Raw genomic sequence first — 23,922 nt, forward strand, 5'->3', positions numbered from 1 at the left:
TGCATTCTACTCCAGGATGACCTATGGACTTGGAGGGCCGATTAGGACTACTGTCCGAGGAGTTGAGATTGAGCTGAGTCCGGAGAGCATTTGTCGCATCCTTGACGTTCCCCCCGTTGGTCTTCGAGTATATGAGGCTAAGGCATGGCCTACTATCCCCGGGTTCGAGCCTAGAGAGGCCATTCAGAGGCTGTGCGGACTTGCAGATGCCCATGGGATGGGCAAACCTTCAGCACATAGCCTGACCGTGCCTAGCAGAGTCCTTCATCATATGATCTGCTCCATCCTATTACCACGGGGTGGACATCGGGACGAGGTCTCCTACTATGAGGCCTTTCTTGTCGACTCACTTCTCACCGGGAGGCGGATACATGTAGGATATGTGATGATGCGGCATATGATGTCCTGTTGTGAGAGCACTACACGAGTGCTTCCCTACGGCCGCTTCCTCACTCGTGTCTTCAAGGATGCTGGAGTAGACTTGAGTAGAGAGACAGAGTTTGAGGCACCTAGCATCTATGACACTTATGACGAGCATTCTCTGGGGCGCATGAAGCTTGAGAAGGCCCCCGACGGCTCCTGGGTTAGGAAAGCCGAGCGACAGGCCCGGGGACATGATCAGCTACACCCCGGAGTAGAGGGGGAGGACGAGATTAGAGAGATGGAGGATGGGTTGGACCCTCAGAGGGATCTTGAGCAGAGAGGGCCAGAGCTTGACATTCCGGCTCCACATCAGTCGGGGGGCATTCATGTTGAGGCTACCTTCTCAGAGCCTATGATGACTGAGCCATCATTTACCGAGCCACCATCTCAGGCTCCTCATGCTCCTGAGCATCCACCTTGGATGGATTTGTCGGCACAGATTAGCTCTCTCGGGACTCGTATGGAGGAGTTAGCTGTTGTTCATGATACTCGCTTTTATTCCGTGGAGGATCGCATCGATCAGTATCAGGCCGGCTTCACCTCTCAGTTTGAGCAGCTTGCACAGAGGATTGAGCTTCTTGAGAGCCGCCAGGAGCGTCTTGAGAGCCGCCAGGAGAGTCAGCACGAGGAGATGATGGCTTATCTCCGTTCTGTGTTTCCACCACCACCTCCTCAGCCTTGATTTTGTTTGGGATCCCCCTTCGTTTCTTTTTTATGTTGCCAAAGGGGGAGATATATATGTTGGATAGGGACCTTAGGAGACTTTTTCATTTCCATGCATATCATACGCTTTCATGTACTCTTGCTCTTGCTTATATATGATATGACACTGTTATTGATTTACATTGTCTTCTCGCTTTAAATTTCCTAAATTTTGTGTTGATTATCCCATGGTTGATTTGAGGGGGAGATTTCTCTGTCTCCTAGATAACCAAGGTTTGTCATCATAAAAAAGGGGGAGATTGTTAGCCCAAGGGTTCTTCTAATCAGGTTTTGATGATAACAAACCGTGGTTAAGTGACTAATTGCTTTAAATTGTTAAGAATCTCAGGTATAATCTCAAGGACCAAACGAATACGTGGTAAAGACCATTTGGAAGACTTGTGATCATAGGAAATGAATGTAAGATGATAGCATGAGTGCACTTAGGATGTTCATACATTTTCATGCATCTTAGAAAACTCGATTTATTCTTTAAAACTTGATTTTCTTTAAAACCCGAGTTTTATTAAATATACCTTAGGCAAATTGACTCAAAATTGACATATTAACTCTCCTAAAGACCTTGCCTAAGTATTGGAAAAGAAAGAAATAAAAAAGGATAGGTTTTCAGGGCCAAAAGGCTCATCCGGTCGAGGCTATGGCCAACCGGCTCAACCGGTTGGGGAACCGGTCGACCGGTTTCCCTTGTCCGGTCGAGGTCCGGTCGAGGGAGACAAAAACTTTCTCTCTCTCCCAGTAGCTTCCTCTTCCCGGTCGAGCCTCACCCTTTGTCCGGTCGAGGTCCGGTCGATGTCCGGTCGAAGTCCGGTCGAGGCAACGGTAACCTGCTATGCATTAAATGCTCCAATGGCTAGTGATCCGGTCGACCCTTTGCTCGTCCGGTCGAGGCTACTTTCTGCTGTTTTTGTCTCCCGAGCTTAGAAACCTATATATTGAGAGCTCCTCTTCATTTATGACTAAGAGAACAATTGCATTCAAAGCCTACCTACCTGTTCTTGATCAAAAAGGCTCTCATCCTCTTTCTTAGTGCATTAAACCATCAATTGCATATTCTTAGTGCACTCTTGCAATTCATCCTAGCTTTCTCTTGTACTTGAGCCTTCCTTAAGCTAGGTTGAGAGTTTCATCCTTGTGTAAACTGAGTGTGAAAGCCTTCAAGTGGTTCAAATCTTGAAGAGATTGTGTAAGAGCCCATTGGAGCCGGAATCCAAGTGTAAGACGATTGAAAGCTTGATTGTAGCTTCAAGCTAGTGGAACCCTCACTCGGTTAGGAGATTGAGGAGAGTGGACGTAGGCAAGGGAGTGCCGAACCACTATAAATCTGAGTTTGAATCCTTTACCTTTATCTCTTTCCTTTATTTATTTTGTGCATATATTGTTGTGTGGAAAAAGATTTTGAAAAACCCAATTCACCCCCCCCCCCCCTCCCTTTTGGGTATTTTCCTTAATTATTCATAGCCTTTGTTTTATCAGCGTACCTACAAGAATTTTGAAATTTCAAACACCATTAAAAGTTTTTCAAAATCACTATCCCACATCAAGACTTTCTTCAAATATTCCTTTGAAAATTTGTGGATGCACAACCTTTGTTCATATCCATAATCACAATCAAGGGAAACTTGATCCAAGAGCAAGGAAGTATGGTTTTTTTTTCTTTTCATATTCCCTAACATAGAAAGGGTATAACTGTTTTGATCTTATTTCAAAAATATTGTTTGTAACCATAGACATGACTTTTTTTTAATCAAGACCTTTCTTTAGTAACACTCATCTTTAAGAGAAGACCAATGGTAAAGATTTCTTGTATCATAATTTCTTCGATCTAGATGAAGCAACTTTGGTTCTTCCCATGCTTGAGGATGAACCTGCTATTGTCGTTTCTCCTTCAAAACCCATGCTTGATGTTGCACCCAATCGTGCTCCTGGTATACATGTCGCAACTCCTATTAAACTCTTGTAAGAGTTGTAGTACCTAAATTAGAGCTTGAGATTGCAGCTAAAAGGGGTTCTTTTTCAAATCCTAGTGAGGAAACTTAGCCCTAAGTTTAAATGATCCTATTTATCCAAACCATGTTACCAAGCAAAATAGATCATCTCCACAAGCATTGTCAAATCTCAATTCAACACTTCTTATATATATATATATACAATAATGCCAATTGTTATCAATATCTTCTTGTTTGTGTTGCTAATTTTATCCTCATAGGAAATAGTTCTATGCTTCTCCACACATTCATAACAAAGCTTGCCACTTTGTTCTCACTAAAGAATCTTCTGTTGTTTTCCTATTTCCTTAGCATGGAGGTCACTCCTACTTCAATTGGACAGCTACTCTCTTAATTAATTTACATCAGTAATCTATTGGTCCAAACATACATCTCAATGCTAAGGAAGTTCGCACTCCTTTTCCAACCAATTAGTCTCTCACCATTGATAATGATACCTCACACACAAATGCATTAAAATATCATACCATTATGGGGCAGTCTTGAATACATCTTCTTTACATGACCAAATAATGCATTTTCCATCACCAAACTTTCACAATTCATGCACAAGCGAACCACTAGCCACTAGACAATTGTTAATACCTCTTTCATTATCTACATGACATTCTTCACCATGGTCTCTTACTTCAACAAGCTTCCTCTTTCTCTCTACACACCTACTTAGATGTGGACTAGGTAGGTAACCTAAATGATAGAACCTCCATGAGTGCCTATCTAGTGTTCTTGGGCCACAATCCTTTCTCTTGAAGCTCTAAGAAGTAGCATACAATATTTTGTTTCAACAAAAGTAGCATATCGTGTTGTTACATCAACTACTTCTAAACTCATATAGATTTAATCTTTGCTTCACGAACTTGGCATCTCCTAACTCAAATAACCCGTCCATTATTGTGACAATATCAGTACCATGTATCTTTGTACCAATCTAATCTTCCACTCTTGAATGAAACATATTGTCATGGACTTCCATTTTGTTCATGACAGGGTTCAAAATAAAGAGCTTTGAGTCTCATGTTTCCTCCTTTGACCAACTTGCAAATGCACTTACCAAACTTGTGTCTCGGTAACACCCTCAATAGCTACGTGTCTCTAGTAGAGACTCATCTTGAGGGGTCATGATAAGAATTTTGTATTTTTTAAAATTTCATTATTTTCTTCCCAATGATTCCAGTAACAATCACAATCCATATATATACATTCCAATTTTTTAAAATTCTACCTTTTCTTACACCAACAAAAACCAAGAAGACCCATCTTGAGGGGCATGATAAGATTACCAGTTGATAAGGATATGTTGTTGTATTTGAATTAAAATTTTATTATTCCCTTCCCGTGATTCTAGCAACAATATATGACTTCCATTCATTCTTACATCAAGAACATCTAAATTTCTTACAACAACAAACACCAAATTTTTTGAAATATTTTTTTCTCCATGAGCTCTCTCTTTTCCAAACACAAAATTTGAAGATTTCAAATCATTTTTTTTAATGTTATAAAATAATAATAACTTTTACATAAGATATCAAAAAAATTTAGACACTTATATTGAAAATAATAATGGTTTTAAAAAATTATTTTTAAAAAATTGAGGTATAAATTTTTTTTACTATCTCAAACTTTAAAATTTCTAAAAATAATTTTTAAATATATAAGGTAAATCTATATCTTTCAAATGTAATGTTATACTTTTATATAGAAATTTTTATTTTTTATTTTTTTAAAATAGAAAATATATTCAAACGAGTGATTGAATTTCAGTTTTATCTTATTTTGTGTAAGAGAATTATAATAAAAATGATAGGTTACCCAATTTTGGTATCATGCATGGATGAAAAATTTGTTATATATTGACGATATATCATGTATCAAGGCTTATGGAAATGAAATTTGGTGGAGAAATATTGACTAGACAAAATTTTGACAAATATCACCAAAAATCGGCTAAATTTCGAAACGATGTAGGTCAAAACTCTAAAAAATTTAATCTTTGCGCTGAGGGGACCCAAACCTCTAAAAAAATTTAATCTTTGCACCTAGTCAACCACTAAGGCAACTTGGCTCCTTATTAATTATAATGCATATATATATAAGTAATCATATATATATAAAATATAAAATTAATATTTTAAAGAACAAATTAATTATAATTATAATTATTTTATAATTAAATAAAAAAATTCATTTAATTGATTACCAAAAAATAAAGTTATCATGTTAATTTTTTTCATAGTGTTTTAATATCAATATTATATTAATTAAATATTAAAAAATTATACATATATCATTATTTATTTTATATCATTTAATACAATTGAATTAAATGGATCATAATCTTAATATTAAATATATTTTAAAATTAGACATATTATAATTAAATATCACAATATTATTGAGGAATAATATTTGATATAATTTAATAATAAATGTAAACTTATAAAATCCATATTTTTTTTATCGACCAATACAATATTATTAACAAATATGATAAATTATATCATACATATATTAAATTCTTGAATAAAACAACTTTAAAATTTTAGGTTTATTGATTTTTTTTTCAAAATGTTCTTTGATATATCTTAGATATATGCGTAAAATCTAACTACTAATCTATTATCGATATATATTTGATATAGCCTTATCGATATATATATTTTTTTTTTCCAAAATATCCATCGATATATATGTAAAATCAAAGTATCAATCTATTCGGGATTATAGATATTTTCATCCTTGGTATCATGTGGAAAAGAAATAATTTATTTTACTATTTTATATGTTAATCATATTTTAAATGATTTAAATATTTATCATTTATATTTAAAATCAAGCTGACAATAAATTTAATTATAAAAATAAATAAACCATTATTACAAAATTAATTAACAATATCATTTGCTTGAAAAATAAAATGAACAACCATTATTAATTATTTGAAATCTCCACACAAACTAAAACAATACATAACTACTGGAATGACCTAAATTATCTTTCTAATTCACTTAGGTGGTGTATGATTTTTGGTTGAATAGAAAAACTAAAATATGTGGCTTTTTCTATTGAACTAAAAGCAATTTGTTGATATCACCCAACATAACTAAATTAAAACTATTGATAATAAGTTAATTTTAGTTATGTTGATTAATATCAATAAGTTACTTTTAATTTAATAGAAAAAACTAACTATTTTGATTTTTTTCTATTCCGCTAGAAAACAAACATCATCTTAAAATTTTGTGTGATAGTTTTAAAAAAAATAAAAAATTATTAATTAATATAGCAAAATATTTTTATTTGAATCCATATATGAGTTCATCAATAATTATAAAAATAGAGATATAATTAAAATAATATAAGTGATATAAAATAGAGATATTACTGAAATTGTATAATATTTTTTAAGGAATTGGAAACTTAAATATTCTTCCATTAAATCTTTTGAACTTTTCTTCTTTTCAATTTTGTCTATTCCAATATTGAACTTAGAATTTCAAACTTGAAAACTTACAAAATTTTGGACAAAGTCTTTGAAATCTTTTGAATTTCTTGTCTTCTAATCAAGTTTTCTAATAATGCTTTTCAAAGCTTAAAACAACCCATCAGCGAGGATGTCAATTTGAAATAATTAGACTTAAAAAACTTAATTACTACTAGCTTTGAAAAGTCACCTAACTTAACTTAATGTATAGAAAATAATTAAAAGAATTTTTTTTTTAATTTATAGGATGAAAATATTGATTTTATTTTTATAAATGTGTGGACCTTGCATTTTGACCGATGCGTTCCCACTGGATGACAAAACTCGCTTTCCATTTGTTTGGTGAAAAATATGATTTTTTTGAAAAGACTTGGAGTCACCACTTATTTTTGTTTTATTTTTAAAGGGAAAACAAAATAAGAAAGAAAAAAGTGTGACTCCTTATTTGGAAAAAGCAGGTATATGAAAAATCGAGTCGGGTTCGAGGGTCAGGTTACTTATTGGGAATGTACAGTGGTGAGCCGTAACACCCCTCTAAGTCCCTAAAAACGGGTCTCTACTAATAAGATGAAACAAACATGACAATTGGTAAGGAAATCAATGGATACATAAGTGATCACAAATCAGAAGCAAGTCATGATAATGAATAAATGAACGAAATGAGAGCGATAGCGTACCTTGGCAGCAGGTAATAAAGCGTTATCATAAAACAGAGTTAGTGCGCAATAACAAATACAAAATATATCGCACGCATGTCAAAGGTCATAACAAAAATAATAAAAAAATATCCATTAGGCATAGCAATTAACAATCAGAAGAGAAATCTCATATGTAGGGCCCCCCACCAAAGCCCAATTTATTTTGTATGCATTAGTCTCACAAATTTCATTATTTCGAAATTATGAAAAATCCATTTTTATGAAAAATCAAAAGAAATAAAAGATTATTTGAAAACCGGAGTGGAATTAAAATTGTTCGAGAGAAAACTGGATTTTTGGAATTTGTTTGAAAATTGGAGTCTCGAAAATTATTTGAAAATTGGAGTCTTGAGAATTAAATTTAAGAATTGGAATTTTGGAAATTAAATTTGAAAGAAATTGGAATTTTTTAAAATTATTTAAGAATTAGAATTTTGAAAATTATATTAAGGAATTGGAACTTTAGAAATTAAATTTGAAAGAAATTAGCAAAATTATTTGAGAATTGGAGTTATGAAAATTAAATTATGAAAATTGGAATCTTGGAAATTATTTGAAGATGGAAAAAATAAACAAACTAATAATAATAGTAATAATAATAAATAAATAAATGTGAAAATTGGAATTTCAGAAATTCGAAATTAAATTTGGAAATCGAAATTTTGAACAATTATTTAAAGATGGAATTTTAAAAATAAATAAATAAATAAAATAATAATAATAACGAAAATAATAATGATTGAATAAATAAATGTGAAAATTGGAATTTTGGAAATTGGAAATTAAATTCAAAAATTGGAAATTTGGAATTTAGGAAATTGGGAATTGAATTTGGAAATCGGAATTTTGAAGAATTATTTAAAGATGGAATTTTAAAAATAAATAAATAAATAAATAAATAAATAAAATAATGATAATAAAAAAGATGATAATGATTAAATAAATAAATGTGAAAATTAGAATTTTGGAAATTGGAAATTAAATTCGGAAATTGGAAAATTGAAATTTAGGAAATTGGGAATTGAATTTGGAAATCAAAATTTTGAAAAATTATTTAAAGATGGAATTTTAAAAATAAATTAATTAATTAAATAATGATAATAACGAAGAGAATAATGATTAAATAAATAAATGTGAAAATTGAAATTTTGGAAATTGGAAATTAAATTTGGAAATTGGAAAATTGGAATTTAGGAAATTGGGAATTGAATTTGGGAATCGGAATTTTGAAAAATTATTTAAAGATGAAATTTTAAAAATAAATAAATTAATTAATTAAATATTGATTATAATGAAGATAACAATGATTAAATAAATAAATTTGAAAATTAGAATTTTGAAAATTGGAAATTAAATTCGGAAATTGGAAAATTAGAAATCATACCTGGACTAAAACAACAGGCTCTTCCTTTGCTCAAACTCGGAATGTCTTTTTCTCCTATCTCACTCAGCTAGCTCTACTTCCCTTCCTTCACGTCTTCTCTCAGCTGGGTTTTTCTTCTTTTCTCAGCCCGCTTCATAACCACCAGAAAAACGAAAAAAATCTCTCTCTTTGTCCTTCCAGCTTGCTTCTCCTCCAAGCTATATCTGTATCCCGTCCCATCTGGGAGCCTAATAGCTCACCCATCAATCCTCTTTGGTTGCCCCAAAAACAACTTACTTCTGAGGCAGTCAGAAAAAGAAAAAAAAGAAGAAAGAAGGAAAAAAAAAAAAAATGCCTCCATCCAAGGGGGCCTACAAAATGTTTTAAAACAATTATGCATTTACACACACAAAAAAAAAGGTATCATGGGAAGTTGTTTCATGCCATAAATAAACTTGAACAATTAAATCTATTGGACAGACAGATTCACATAATTGATGTAGTTTTTCTAAAATTTATAATATTAGCCCTTTCAAGCGAATTCTAAGTCCTTAGATATATATTTTTCAATTAATTCTAAAATTTGATAATAATAATAATAAATAAATAAAATCATAAATCCATGACAGAAGTGAAAATAACACATTATTGGGCCATGTTTCGTTTAGGCTTTAGCGCATTCAATTTGGGGTGTACCAAAATCTTTAAATTGAGTTAGGTGGTCTCTGGGCCTAACCCAACCCAATTCAAGCTGGTTATGTTTAATTAATTAATTAAACCCACATAAACCATCTCCACCATCCGTGTGGTCCACGCGCCCCAGAATCGAGTGCAGTTTACGCACCTCGAGAGGGCACCGGCTTTGAAATCGGATTCGAACTTTAAAATGTGACCCGTATGGCCCTGAGGGTTTTAGCTTCTCCCTCCTGCTCTCATTCTACTCTTGGGTTTAGGGTTTCTCTCCAGAGCTTTCTCTCTCTAGAGCTCAAGAAGCATGGACAGGTACCAGAGAGTGGAGAAACCAAGGCCTGAGTCCACCATCAACGAGAACGAGATCAGAATCACTGCTCAGGGTGTCATTAGGAACTATATCAGCTATGCCTCCACTCTTCTTCAGGTGTTTTATATGTATAATATCAGGGTTTTTCTATTACCTTTTGATCATTTTGTAGTGGTTTCCTTGTTCCCTTGGCTTGTATTTCTGTATTTATCTTATGGTTTTCATTTTTCTCAAAATTTTTTATAATTTTTGTGGGTGGGATATGTTTATCTTACATGGGTTTTGGTTGGTTTTTTAATGGTTGGATAATATGAGTATGTTGTTAGGTGTTTGATTTTTCTCACATTTTCGGCCTGTTCTTGTATGGGGAGGTTTGTTCTCTTTGATGGGTTTTCTACGATTTTTATTTATTTATTTATTTTAAATAATGGTTGACTGATGTGTATATGTTTGTTTGTTTTATTTGTTTGGTAGAATTCATGCTTCCCTTTGGTGGGTTTTGATTTATTTTTGTGATGATAGATATATGGTATTCCTCTATTTTCCCTTTGATGAGTTTTTGACAATATGAAAATTTTATTCAGTTCTTTTATCAACCTTTTGTTATTGTCTTTGTGGTTGAATCTTTTAATTGATTGATCATACTGTAGTGCATCTGATTTTTATGGTAGTACTCGCCTTCATAGTTGATGCATTTTGTGGATCATTGTAATGATTGTGTGCTTCACATCTTTTGGTTATCCAATTTTTTTAATCTTCTAATAATGTGGTTATATATTGTGGTGCTCTTGTTTAATTTCTGGCTATTTTGCTCCAGGTGTTGATTAGGGATTGTGGTAATAGCGGCTTTTGTTAAATAGTTTGAACATAATTTTGTTTAGATTTTGAAAATAAGTTTAAGTAATCAACAATTTCATGGAAGTCACACACACACAGACACACCTGTGATGATACTGTTTTTTATTACTTTTGTCTACAATGTTTCATGCACAGAAAATGCATGAAAAGTAAAATTGGCATTAGCTTGCAGGGGGCTTGACCTTTTGATCCCATGGAGGTGGGATGTTCTCTGTCGTTCTCCATTTTGTTTTGTACTTTTCAGGCATTTTTTGGGTGGGACCTTATCAATTGGTATGTCCATTTATCATCAAATGTGGCTGATGGTACTTGTGATCAATAAAGTCAAGAAATGCATAACATGTGGACATGTTGATCTTCTGCCTGTATTTGTTGCATGGGATGGGCAAAGTGATTTCAGTATTTAAGTGCACTATTGACATTATAAGTCCTTGGTGGTGAGTTATGGGTATGACACATGATATAGGTGTGAATCATTAGCATATAAAGTGCAATTATATCTCCTTTTGTAGAAAATGAAATTTATTAGAGCAGGAGAGAGAATCACCAGCGAAGTGAAGAGGAAATTTCCTCTTATGAGGGCAAGACATAAAAAGGAAAAGGAGAAAACCCAAGAGACTACAAATTCATGTTACATGTTCTATGCATCACTTGATATATGGCTAGGTTATTAGACATTTAAGACGTGGCTAGGTTTGCATGTGAAGTTGTGCAGTTTAGTTGATGATGCCATGTGGTTGCTTAGTTTGGACCAAACCTAAATTGTTGCATTACATGCTATTTAGTTTCATCATAAATTACCAGATTCCTTCAATAATCAATATAAGACAAGAAAGAATCAAACAGTGGTAGCACACACCTAGATAAAATGCCTGGCCACACATGATGATTTTTGTGAACTTCATTGTTAACAGAACATCTTTTGTGATTCCATATATGTACTGGAGACATGATTGATTGTTGTTTTAAACATTTGGCATCTATGGGTCAGCAATTAGTGTTAAAGGCAATAGGGATATGTGCCTTTGGGTACACATTATGTGGTGGATTGGTAATTCTTAAAAGCAGCTAATGGTATCAGCTGCTTCCAAGTCTCAGTTCAGCCCCTTCTGCTCATGTATTGCAAGGCATAAGGGACATGAAGATCTGGCATCATTCTCGCCTTCTTATCACCAACAATCTGCTTATGGGTCCCATCTTAATGGCAGAAAGTATGAAGGTGGGTTGCAGCCACCACAGCTGTCATAGCTGTTATGGCATCTCTTGAAAAGAAAACTAATTCAAATTTCTAATTTCTTTCCCAGTTTTCCTTCTTGAGGATCTCTCAAAATCTATTTCTAACCGGTACCTACCATAATTGATGTAACAAGCAAAATTTTAGTTCAACCTATGATTAAAGCAACATAAAGTTTGGAAATTTAATGAAATCTAATAAAACTATGAATGGGATGATATCAATCACACACCTTTCAGCCATGTGTTCATCTAAGGATATGTTTTACTTACTATAGTTATTTGAATGATTTGTCTTTTCTGATTGCACATTAGCTCCTAAAATGAAGAGTGTTTTTAAAAAGAGAGTATTTTCCACATCATACTGTGTTTATAGGTTGATAAAACTTACTGAAATAATTAATGACATTAGCATGTTCAACTCTAGTGTTGATCATGTGACATATGGGTTAAATTTTGTATCAAGAAAAAAAGAAAAAAAAGGGGGGGGGGGGCACATTATTATGTCACATCAGTTCGACCCTATACCTAGAAAACAACCACTGCTTATCTACATCCACCACTATGACTATAAGTGATTGGTATCATTGGCATTATGTGTTGAGAACATGGCCCAAGGTCATACAGTACTTGTATGTGGCAGATTTATATCAAATACTTTTTATGGTTTTGCTTGTGCATAAATTGAAATTCATTAACTGTGTTTCTGCTTAAATCTTAACCATTTTAGGAATTTAGTTGCAATATACTGTAAAAATTCAAATGTACCTCATGTCCCACCATTTTGTAATTCCTAATATTGTCAAATCTGGCAATTTTTTGTTTCTAATTCTGGCACAAATACCTTATATCAATGCAACATGGTTTTTAACAACGAATTATGTTGAGTTGGATCTTGTAATCTGCAATGTAGGTATAGACTGAGATTATTGCATGGTGATGAGGCAATTTGGTTTATGAAAAAGTTATATTAGCAGGGAAAATTCGCACAATTGCTTGGAAAATGCACTGCTGATTTAATGCAGATTAGGGTCCTAAAAATAGTATGATCGCCTTAATTGAAGTAGCCATTTTAATCTCTCTCTTTTTTTTTTCTGATAAGCAAGGGAGAGACATTTTAATCTCTTATCAAGAGAAAAGCTGATTATTTTTTTTTTTTTTTTTGATAGGAAGAGAAAAGCTGATTATTGGGCATCCTTTTCAAATGCACTTCAAAGTCTTTGGGCTATTACCTTGCATGAATTGATCTTTTGTGACTGATGTGATGACATGGTTGGTCAGACATGCATTTTGTTACTGTAGATGGTAGTTTGTGTCTGGACTTCTTTCCACATAGATGTGCAACTGACGTGAGGCCTATTTGCCTATTATCATCTGTGGATGGTATGATACCATATCATTCGTTGTGTTTATTTCCAACTTAGAGTTGCATCAAAGAAATTGTGGCATGTTGAGGTTTGTTGTTAGGATGAGAAGGTTAAGTATGGTTATTGTTGTTATTCTTTTGAGAATGATGGTGATAAGAAGGAATTTTTTCAATATGTGCTGTTGGTAGACTGAGATACTGGTAAACCTTTGATGGTGGACTAGCTGGTGGTTTATATTTGTTAATGCTGATTTATCCAACTTTTCATTCTAGAATGATGTAAGAGAAAGGAAAAATTTATGCCAATGACCACAATGAGCATCTACAAAGATATTAAGATGATAGTAGGGCCATGGACCCATGCTTCCTTAAAAGGGTAGGTGATTGTAGTGGAATTTCACATCCTAAACCAGTTCTCATGAAGAATGCTCATTCAAGTTAATACTTTTAGCTTCAACATGGGAGAATATGAATGATTAATTCTAGTCAAGAAAGTTACCAATATTTTGAGGATTGGCAATGGACAAAACTCAGGTTGCTCAGGAAGTGGAGTTAGTTGCTGGCAGTTTATGGAGTTCAACAGGGGTTTGGTTCGACTTGAAAATGGGATGAAAGCTGATGAAAAATAACTTGAGGATGCAAGAGTTGGGATGAAAGAACTTCAACTTCCATTGTGTACCATTCAGTTGTAGATTATGTTATGCATTATTTTATCCTAAATAAGTAAACCTTGATGAGATTTCAAATTTAAAGAGGAGTGATTTCTTGTTTGCATCTTCACTTTCCTTCTTGGTTGTCGATATCCCTGTCGAATGTGGAATTACTCATATTCAACCAACAAGTAGCGCTAGAATCTAGATTTGAGCTCAACAGCCTTACCAAAGATATTTTTAAAATAGATGGAACACAGATTCAGGATTAACAGGGTTTTCCATGCATGTTCATGGTAGGCAGCATGTGCTCCAATAGTAAGATCTGAAGAGGATAGCAAAGATCTTACACTTTTTTTTCCTTCTTATAGAGGATAGCAAAGAGTGTAAGATCTTTGCTATCCTCTTCAGATCTTACTATTGGAGCACAAGTGGCCTAGCTATTATGGTTCAATTTATATGTAACATATAATTGATTGCAAATTATAGTTACATAAGTGTAAGATCCTCAATAAGAAGAAAAAAAAAAAGAGTGTAAGAGTGTAAGATCTTTGCTATCCTCTTCAGATCTTACAATTGGAGCACAAGTGGCCAAGCTATTATGGTTCACTTCACAGGTTCAGATGCCCTCACAAAACACTGGGGAGGACCTATCTTGTTGGGCTGAGAGCTGAACCTTGCATAGCCGCAAGTCAGTGGTGCTATGATGCATCATGTGGAATTAGCTTGTGGTCAAGATTTTGGGGAGGGTATAATGCATGTATTTTCTTTGGACGCCATGTGGTGACTTTGGGATCTTCAAACACGGGAATTTGTGCTTGCATCTTAATTCTATATATTGTGAACCTGCTTGTTTGGACCATTTTTTCAAAACATTTTCTGTTTTTCTGCTGAAACTGCTTCTTTATTTTCTTGACATATGTTTACACAAACATGGGGATTGAGTTTCTTAGAGATGAGCTATCATCTTTATATTTTGTTAAACATCACCAAGGGTTGGCTAAGCTCAGGGGAAGACCTTTGATGGGCATGATTTGCGTCAAATTTGAAACCTGAAAGAGTGTTCTGGACATGTGCATTAGATAATAAACACAACAGAATTGCAGCTAATAATTCTGCAATAGTGGCTGATCTGTGGGGAAGACAAGAAGGTGGAGATGGGGGTTGGGAGGTGCACTTTAGAAGACCCTTTCAAGATTGGGAGTTAGAGGAGGTGAACCGCTTTTTGAGTTACATTTCTGCAGTAAGGGTGCAAGAAGGGGAGGATTTTCTGGTTTGGAAAATTGAGAGAAAAGGAACGTTTAAGGTAAACTCTTATTATAGGTCTTTGAAGGAAGACAATAGCCCTTTATTTCCAGTAAAGGAGGTTTGGGGTTCGTATGCCCCTTTAAGAACTCGTTTTTTTTGCTTGGGAAGCAGTTTGGGGTAAAATTTCCACTATAGATATGCTGATGAGGAGGGGTTGGTCTATGGCTAATAGATGCAACCTGTGCAAAGAAAATGAGGAAACGGCAAACCACATCCTAATTCATTGTGGTAAGACAAGGGATCTTTGGAACTTATTGTTTTCTTTGTTTGGGGTGGTGTGGGTGCTCCCGGATTCCGTAAGAAATTTGCTTCTTGAGTGGAAAATGAAGGGCATGGGGAAGAAAAGGAGTGTAGTTTGGAAAATGGCGCCTATTTGTCTGTTTTGGTGTATTTGGGGAGAGCGAAATCGAAGAACCTTCCTAGAGGAAGAGATGACAAACACGAACTTGAGGAAACTTTTTCTTCGGTCCCTGCTTGAATGGTCTCAACAATTTGTGGACTTGGACTTGGACTATCTATCTTTTCGGAATTTGATGGGTGATAGGGTTGTTGCTTAGCTAATCCTTTTTAGTCTTTATTTTTCCCTTGTTGCCTTGTTTTTGGGCCTTCTTTGTATACAACCTGTGTACTTAGGGAGCGCCCCCTGTTTTCTGGCGTTTTTTTAATCTATTGGTTCTCTTTGTCTATCAAAAAAATAATAAACACAATAGTATCATGTTTATGGTCTTTTTTCTGGTTTTTTGTGGATGAATGTCTCTACTTTTTCATTCTGTTGTTTGTTGCCATTTGTATCATGATCATAATGGCTAGATTTTAGGATTTGTCTGCACAAATAGATTTTCATAATATCTGGTGATAATATTTTTATTCATTTTTTAAGTCTGAAACTAACTTCTGCTTTGCACTATGATTGGTTGTGATGTTATATTCAGGAAAAACGTGTGAGGGAGATTGTGCTGAAGGCAATGGGACAGGCAATCAGCAAGACGGTTGCAATTGCAGAGATTATAAAGGTTCCAATCATTGCTTCTCAAAATGTTTTTTCTGATTATTTTTCCTCCTGCTTGTGTGTTTTGTTTCTCAATCACCTACAAATCCTAGTCTAATCCCATTTCTGTATCCCAAGCAGAAGAGGATCCCAAGGTTGCATCAAGATACTGCCATCAGCTCAGTAAGCATAACTGATGTATGGGAGCCCATTGAAGAAGGGCTTGTACCGTAAGTTCCTAGCCTCGTCTCTCCAATCTCCAAATAAATTTATATTTTGACACTCTACTTATATGTGAGCTTTAATGTCTAATGCAGTTTGGAGATGACTCGCCATGTCTCAATGATCTCAATCACCTTGTCAACCAGAGAGCTAAACAAAAACTTACCAGGGTAATTTCGAATTCCTTTGTATGTTATGTGGCTAAGTTGCTGTTTGGAAAGCAGATGATATGAACTTCGTCAGGAAGAGCTGTTTGTTCAGCCACCAGTATGGTGCCTGCTTCCAGAAAATCTGGAAATTGCCTGCACAAAATGCCTGTTTGCTGCTGGCCAAGGATTTAGTTTGTCCCTACTGTTCTTGCACACCTGGATTTTGCACAAACCCATTGCCCGCTTCATGTGCTGCCTAAATTCCCTTCCTTTCTTGGTTCCTCAACTGGACTCTGTTTGCCTAGCTATAAATAGAGTTTTTTTGTCCATAGGTACCAAGCTCCATATCATGTGGAGCAACCAAAGTCGCAGTACCATTATCAGCCACAGAATCAACCTCGACAAGCTGCTCGCCCACCATATAATGCTGTGAATGAAGGTGATGCCAATGACAAGTTGAAATTCAGTTATTATTAGATTGCTATTTGTCATAACATGCTTGGAAATGTTGTGATTTTTAGATTCATATGGCCGAGGAAGGGGTCGTGGCAGAGCAAGAGGGCGTGGTTGGGGTAGGGGTGGGTATGGAAATTATCAAGGTATTGGTTTTTGTGCATTGCCCTGGTTTTTAGTAATTGGATATATCTTATATGGAAGTATTTTCTTATTTAACCTTGTTAACTTCTATATTCTTTTTTCTGGCAGACAATGGCGGTTACAATGGTGGATACCCCAACTGGGGCCGAGGTGGAGGCCGAGGCAGGGGTTGGGGGCCCTATCGTGGTAAGTTTCCTCTTTATGCACAAACATTAGCACATGCATAATGTTATGCTCAGAGGGACGCATCCAGGCCTACTTCAGATGTTAGAAGAAAAGAATGAAACAAATTCATTTGGATTAGGAGTCTTTGTATTTATGCACAGAAGGGAATTCCTCTCGGAATTGTGAGCATGTGGGAAATTGGAAATAAATTTAAGGTGTTTATTTATGTGTATAACAGGTGCTGGATATGAAAGAGGCAGGGGTGGAGGGGGCAGAGGGTATGGCCGAGGTCGAGGAAGGATGGGTGGTGGGCGTGGCAGGGGTGGTGGCAACCAGGCATAGTCAGGGGATCAGTGTGCCTTTTGCTCTAGCCGAATATGCTTTTGCCTAAGCGAGACACAGGGTTAATGTTAATGGAAAACTTATAAAAAGCGTGATAAAAATGTGGGTTGTGGCGCATTGTTAAGAAGTGATTTCCTTCTGTTTCTTGTTGATGATGTGGATTTGGGCAAAAGGGGTTGTTTTTGTATTGTCTCGTTTTTCTTTTCCCTTCTAAAGCGAGAGCAAAGTTGGCCACTTCTCTGATTGCTCTGTAAATCATTTTCACCTTCAGGTTTGTCAATCTCCCTATTGTATTTATATAGCCAGACCTCCTATAATTTTTTTATTCCTTAAATGCATTTTGCTCATATTATGCATTTATGCTCTCTTTCAGTCTCATATTTGGTACAATCTTTATGGGCTTGGTAGCCAATATTAAGGCCTAATCCACACTTACAAACCTACCCATGGGGCCAGCATTGGCCCAGTTGCAGGACATATGGATAAATGTTGATCAGTAGGTACAAATAATGATACTGGTCATAAAACATCAACAAGCATTTTGTTAGGTAATAAATAGACCCATGTTTTGACTATGAATTGTATTTGAAAGCGAGAATGTGAGAATTCTAAACAAGAAAACCCATGAGTTGTATGATGTCATACCCCATTTTGTTTTGGCACCTACTCAATCTAGAAGCACACTCGTGTCTATTTGTCCTATAAACGTGTCCAGGTTCATTCAAGCCCTCTTCAAACGATAAATCCCATTTATTCATTTTATAATGTAGCCAAAATTCACCAACTTTATCTCTTACTCAATGGCTAGTGTCCCTATGAATTTTGGATTTTTTTTAAAAAAAAAAGAGAAAATAGTGATGACTTGTAAAATATAAAACCTTTTGAGAATTCATATTGGAAAGGTAATGATTTTTAAAAATTGTTTTAAAAAAAATTATGGTATTAAAAGAATTTATTACCTTAAATTTTAAAATAAATTTTTAAGGATTATTAAAGTAATTATATTTTCTATTAAGGAAAAAAAAAAAGCCGAGACCAAAATGATGTCCATCGCCCTTCATCGTTGCTTTGAAAACACACAAAATTTACTCGACTTCCTCTTCAAAGCCCATGAAACTTTACGTAATAGTAACTCTTGACATTTTCGGTAAAGCCTATTTAATTGTTCAAACGTTGACAAGAGTCAGCTGTGGTCCACATCCCATACAACCAACTAGGCAACATGCCCACGGTATTATGCCCCGCACCTGCCCTCAATGCCCTTACATTTTTATTTGACTCTTTTCCATTTCACTTTCCAATTCTCGGTGCCCACAAAATCCTCTTCCATTGTGTTTGATTCTTATTTTCATTTCAAATAGATTTGCCTTTTAGTTTTCCATGGAAAAAAAAATGCTTTTCTAAATAAGATTATGATTAAAATCAACTGTTTGTATGTGAAATGTCTAGATAATATTATAGGACGGTTTACAATATAGACACGATCGTCGGTTATGCTGTCACTATAAATATGAAATGAGTATAATTATCAGTATATTATAAAAAAGTTCATTTCCTTGTTTAGATCGATCGTCCTATAATAGGCAAACCCTCGTTAATAATAAAAAGATCTAATTAGTCAATATATAACATTTAACGCTCAAATAATAGACACTTTAAACATCCACTCTTTAAAAAAAAAAAACAACCATAAAAATGAAGTTAATGTCACAAGCCAATTAAGGAAACAATTTATTCTTCGAATTTTCTCATTTAGAATCATTGTTGACTTGATTGTCAGAAAGGGATTTGACTTAGGCGACATTTCCTTCCTATGACATTTTTCTAACATGTTATAAGAGAAAAATCTTTCGAGGACCGCCCGAGTTAGAATAGGGCCAAAAGAGTATGAAATAATTCTATATAATTTTTAGACAAGAAATAAGTATTTATTTTTAATTAAAAAAAGTCCAATGTGCATTGAAAATAGAGTTGAATATGTCCCAATTTATGGGCTAGGTTCACCCACGCCCCCTCCCACCATTGCTTCCATCATGTTCTTAACCCTTCATTTTGCTTTTGAGAAAAAACTAAAGAAAGGATTTACCTTTATCATGTTTTGTGGTGGGAGATTTGTAGCTTATTTGTATTGGGTGTACAACAATTCAATCTCTTCAAAAATAATGGTTTAAGATATGACCTCCAAGATTGGTGTGTGTACATTGTAATTATTGTCCTAAAATTGGTGTTTATTATGCCCCATGATAATATACCTTAGTATAAAGAAATTTAACTTAATATCGAGCATTAATTGGTTGTTAGTTGAGATGATTACATCGTTAAATTTAATAATTTATTCTTATTTAAAATAAAAAAATAAATTTTAATAAAAATTTATAAAATTATATATTTTTATAATATAATATATTGGTAGAAATTTTAATAAAAAATTTATTTAATTGAAAATTTTATTTTTCTTTACTTTTATGAATTTTCAATTTTCTTCCCTTTTAACTTATTTTTTATTTTTGTTTTTCTATCATTTGTTTTTGCAGTTTTCATCATCCAAATAACATCTCATGAATGATTTGCAATTTTTGTCTTATCATTTTAAATTTTAATAAAATTATACGATTTATCTTTATTTGATTAGAAATTAAGAATTTTTTTTATTTACATAGATTTTGGATTTTTTTTTTTTTTTTTTTGTAAAAAATGGGCAGGCGTGGAGGGGTGGATGATAATGGTTATATAAATGGATAAAAAAAAGGATTCAATGAGAAGCCACGTATGAGAGGGCTTTTAGCCAATTCTCACCGTAAGAGGCCTAAATGATTGAATGAAGGTAGACATTCGCGCTGTCCCAATCCATTGAATATTCCCATCAGATTAGCGTATATATATTGACCTCTTCTCTCTACGTCTTTCTCTCTTAACGTACAGAGTTGGAGGCAGACAATCATCTCCTAATTTTCTTTCCCCAGAAAGTGAGAGAAAATGGAAGAAAGCTCAAGAAGGAAGAGCTCAAGAAAAGGAGACAAGGACCCTTTTTGTGTACTTCATAAGCTTCCTTCTGGCGATACTCCTTATGTTCGAGCCAAACATGCTCAGGTCTGTTTTTATTTATTTATTTATTTTTATTTGGGTGCATGAATTGATTTTTCATTTCTAATGATGTAATTTGCATACTAATATGAAAATTTGCCCATTTTTATTTATTTTCATGTCTATTTTCTTGTAGATGGATAAAATTTGCCTGTGATATCAAAAAGTTAGAAAGATCTCTGCCAAAGTTAACTCATTTTGTTCTATATAAATGGATACTTGTAGAATAGATTTGATATGATTTTGTAGAAAGCAATAAATTTGAATAATTCTAATATCATTTTATTAAAAAGATTTATAAGAAAAAAAATCGTCATGATTTGATTTGGTATCAGAGTCGATCTAATCTGAGTGTTTTATAATTTTTTTAATTATTAAAAAAAATTTATTTAACAATTAAAGAAAAATGGGTTTTATTTCGAATATATGTAATAATAAATTAAAATTTATTGTTTGATATATTTCACTTAATACTTTAAATAGAAGATTTATTTAAAAAATCTTAAATATTTCTAAGGTTGAAGAGTAGCACAAGCCTCATATTCAAACTAATTAGGCTTAAGAAGATTTAATGAATTTTTGTTTACTTTAATTCCAAATATTAATTAAATTTTCTATTATTGTTGGAATATCCAAAATATGGACATGAGTGGGTCACAACAACAAGATTGGTGGTATTAATAGGAATCTCCTTTTGTTGAACGTGACACCCATCACATATTCATCAAACTCATTTGGCTGAGCAAGAGAAGGAAGAAAAGGGCAATGTGCCCAATCATATATAGAAAAGAAAACTTATCTCCACCTATATTTTCTACAAATCCGGATTTTAGTGAAAGTGTTTTATTTGAAAGTGTTTTTAAAAGAATCACTTGTCAAGTGTTTATCTGAAAAACATTATAAGTGTTTTCAACGCTATATATGATTTTTCATATTTTTAAAAGTGTTTCCTAAATTTGACTAAACATCTTATTTTTGTTTTTAAAATCACTTATTAAGGTAAAAATATTTCTTAAAATCGTTGTCAATCATACTTAGTCCTTGTTTTAAGATATTATGTCAAACATGTTTTCACTTCAACAACCCAATTGCCATTTTGGTATATTGAGTAGGTTTTTGAATTTCAAAGTTTAGCAATTTTTTGAATTTAAAAATAGTTATTAACAAAATAATGGTGGAATGGAAAATATAAATTAAAAAATATGTTTATATAATCAAGAAACCAAGAGTTTTATTTTACACCTGAGTAAATACATTACATTTGAATAGTAAATGAGAATGAAATATTTATTTTATTTTTAATTTATTTGGATTATTTATTAAAAAATAATAAAAATAAAAAATGGACCAAAATTCCCTATGATTAATCAAGATTTTTGATACCCTTGTTTTTTTTTTTTTTTTTTCTCTTGTAAGATATTCATGCAGGGTTCTAGAATTTGTGGATATTATTCTTTCTCATTTTGACAAGCTTCCTTTTATATCATAGTGTGCTATGTGAAAAATAATACATTAACGCTACTTCCTTGAAAAAGAATGTTAAAAATATTTAAATTTTCTCTTTAGAATATGGCATCTAGTAAACTTTGGCATAAAATGTGGTCTACCAAAATGCTAATTCTTGCTAAACATAGTCATAAATTTTTGAAATAAGTTGTCAAATTTCAACCTTGCAATTAGCATTGCCATAACTCATAAATTCAGTGAAAGTTTGAAGTTGCTTCTTACGATCCAAATTAACTTGACATGCATCATTTGTTCGTTATCTAGCGAAAGCAATATGTGTTATGGATTAATATATACAATTTTGTTTTGTTTTCATGGTAGGACAGCTGGTTGAGAAGGATCCTGAAGTAGCTATAGTATTGTTTTGGAAGGCAATAAATGCAGGAGATAGAGTAGATAGTGCGCTTAAGGACATGGCAGTAGTGATGAAACAGCTAGATCGAACTGAAGAGGCCATTGAAGCCATCAAGTCTTTTAGAAGCCTTTGCTCCAAACAGGCACAAGAATCACTGGATAACGTCCTCATTGACTTATACAAGGTGCACTAGCTAAGTCTTTTTCCACAAAAACTTTCTCATATATTAATAATGGAAGTCAATATTGTATGATACGTGTAGAAATGCGGGAGAATAGATGAACAAATTGATTTGCTAAAGCAGAAGCTGAGGTTGATATACCAAGGAGAGGCCTTCAATGGAAAACCCACCAAGACTGCTCGCTCCCATGGCAAGAAGTTCCAAGTTTCTATTAAACAAGAAACTTCTAGAATACTAGTAAGTCCCCTTTAATGAATGTAAGTTTTGCTAATCAAGTTTATAGCTTCATTTACATTTTTAGGGTTATAGCCTCAGAATTTGGAACCTTATTGTCTATATATTTCCCTTATTTATGGAGCCCGAATATAAGGCCATGTGAGGTAAGGCATGGTTGGCCTATTACTTGATAGCTTTATTCATGGAAATGAACAAAAACCAAAGAGTGCAACAAAACTATATAACAAATATATTATACTTAACAGCATTTTGGCTTATATCACAGGGTAATTTGGGTTGGGCCTACATGCAAAAATCCAACTATATGGCAGCTGAGGTGGTGTATAAGAAAGCCCAAATGATAGATCCGGATGCGAACAAGGCTTGTAACTTGGCCCTTTGCCTCATCAAGCAGGCCCGAAACAGCGAGGCCCGTTCGATTCTCAATGAAGTATTGCAAGGTAACATTCCAGGCTCCGAAGATTGCAAGGCCCAAAATCGAGCCCAAGAATTGATGGTAGAGGTAGAGCCTAGGTGGCTACCGCCATCGACGAAGATGAAGATTGCAAGATTTGATCTTGAGGATGATCTTATTGATGGGCTTGAGAAGTTATTGAATGAATGGGCTCCATCTAGAACAAAGAGGCTTCCAATCTTTGAAGAGATATCTTCATATAGAAACCAATTAGCATGCTAAGGTTTCGTTTAAGCCTAGTTGGGTTATAAAGTATATATGGAGATGATAAATTGGAGGGTGTATTTAGTATAAATAATGGACTAGAAGACGTAAATTCTTACAAATAAAGGTCATTTTTCTACAATAAACCCTATGTTTGGTGCATTCATAATTTTTTATGATCACTTTGAATCATGGAAAAGAAGTATCAATGAAAAAAAACTTATAAAGAAAAAGCTTTTATTTGTTTTGTAAAAAAATACCAAAAGAAAAAGATAAAAGAATTTACATATATTTAGATTGCTATTTCTTTGTATGAAAATGGATAG

The 23,922-nt window shown here is 33.6% G+C and overlaps 2 protein-coding genes across 3 annotated transcripts; both read left to right on the forward strand.

Annotated features, from left to right (window-relative positions):
- Nucleotides 1-9,585: 9,585 nt before the first annotated feature.
- Nucleotides 9,586-17,933, forward strand: LOC100257974 (uncharacterized). Of its 2 annotated transcripts, none has more exons than XM_010654179.3 (8): nucleotides 9,586-9,814; nucleotides 16,045-16,125; nucleotides 16,242-16,330; nucleotides 16,418-16,492; nucleotides 16,804-16,910; nucleotides 16,993-17,070; nucleotides 17,177-17,254; nucleotides 17,472-17,933. In XM_010654179.3, the coding sequence occupies exons 1-8, from the start codon at nucleotides 9,692-9,694 to the stop codon at nucleotides 17,573-17,575; spliced, it is 735 nt and encodes a 244-aa protein (XP_010652481.1). In that variant the 5' UTR covers nucleotides 9,586-9,691; the 3' UTR covers nucleotides 17,576-17,933. The 2 variants fall into 2 exon arrangements, with proteins under 2 accessions (XP_010652481.1, XP_010652482.1); XM_010654180.3 differs by lacking the exon at nucleotides 9,586-9,814 and adding an exon at nucleotides 10,589-11,774.
- Nucleotides 17,934-20,472: 2,539 nt separating this feature from the next.
- LOC100252818 (protein SULFUR DEFICIENCY-INDUCED 1) lies at nucleotides 20,473-23,742 on the forward strand. Its single transcript, XM_002265712.3, has 4 exons — nucleotides 20,473-20,665; nucleotides 22,492-22,704; nucleotides 22,783-22,938; nucleotides 23,204-23,742. Exons 1-4 carry the CDS (start codon nucleotides 20,552-20,554, stop codon nucleotides 23,612-23,614), a joined length of 894 nt encoding a protein of 297 aa, XP_002265748.1. The 5' UTR covers nucleotides 20,473-20,551; the 3' UTR covers nucleotides 23,615-23,742.
- Nucleotides 23,743-23,922: the final 180 nt, after the last annotated feature.

Source organism: Vitis vinifera, chromosome 7 (assembly GCF_030704535.1).
Source record: "Vitis vinifera cultivar Pinot Noir 40024 chromosome 7, ASM3070453v1".
Lineage (NCBI taxonomy): Eukaryota > Viridiplantae > Streptophyta > Magnoliopsida > Vitales > Vitaceae > Vitis > Vitis vinifera.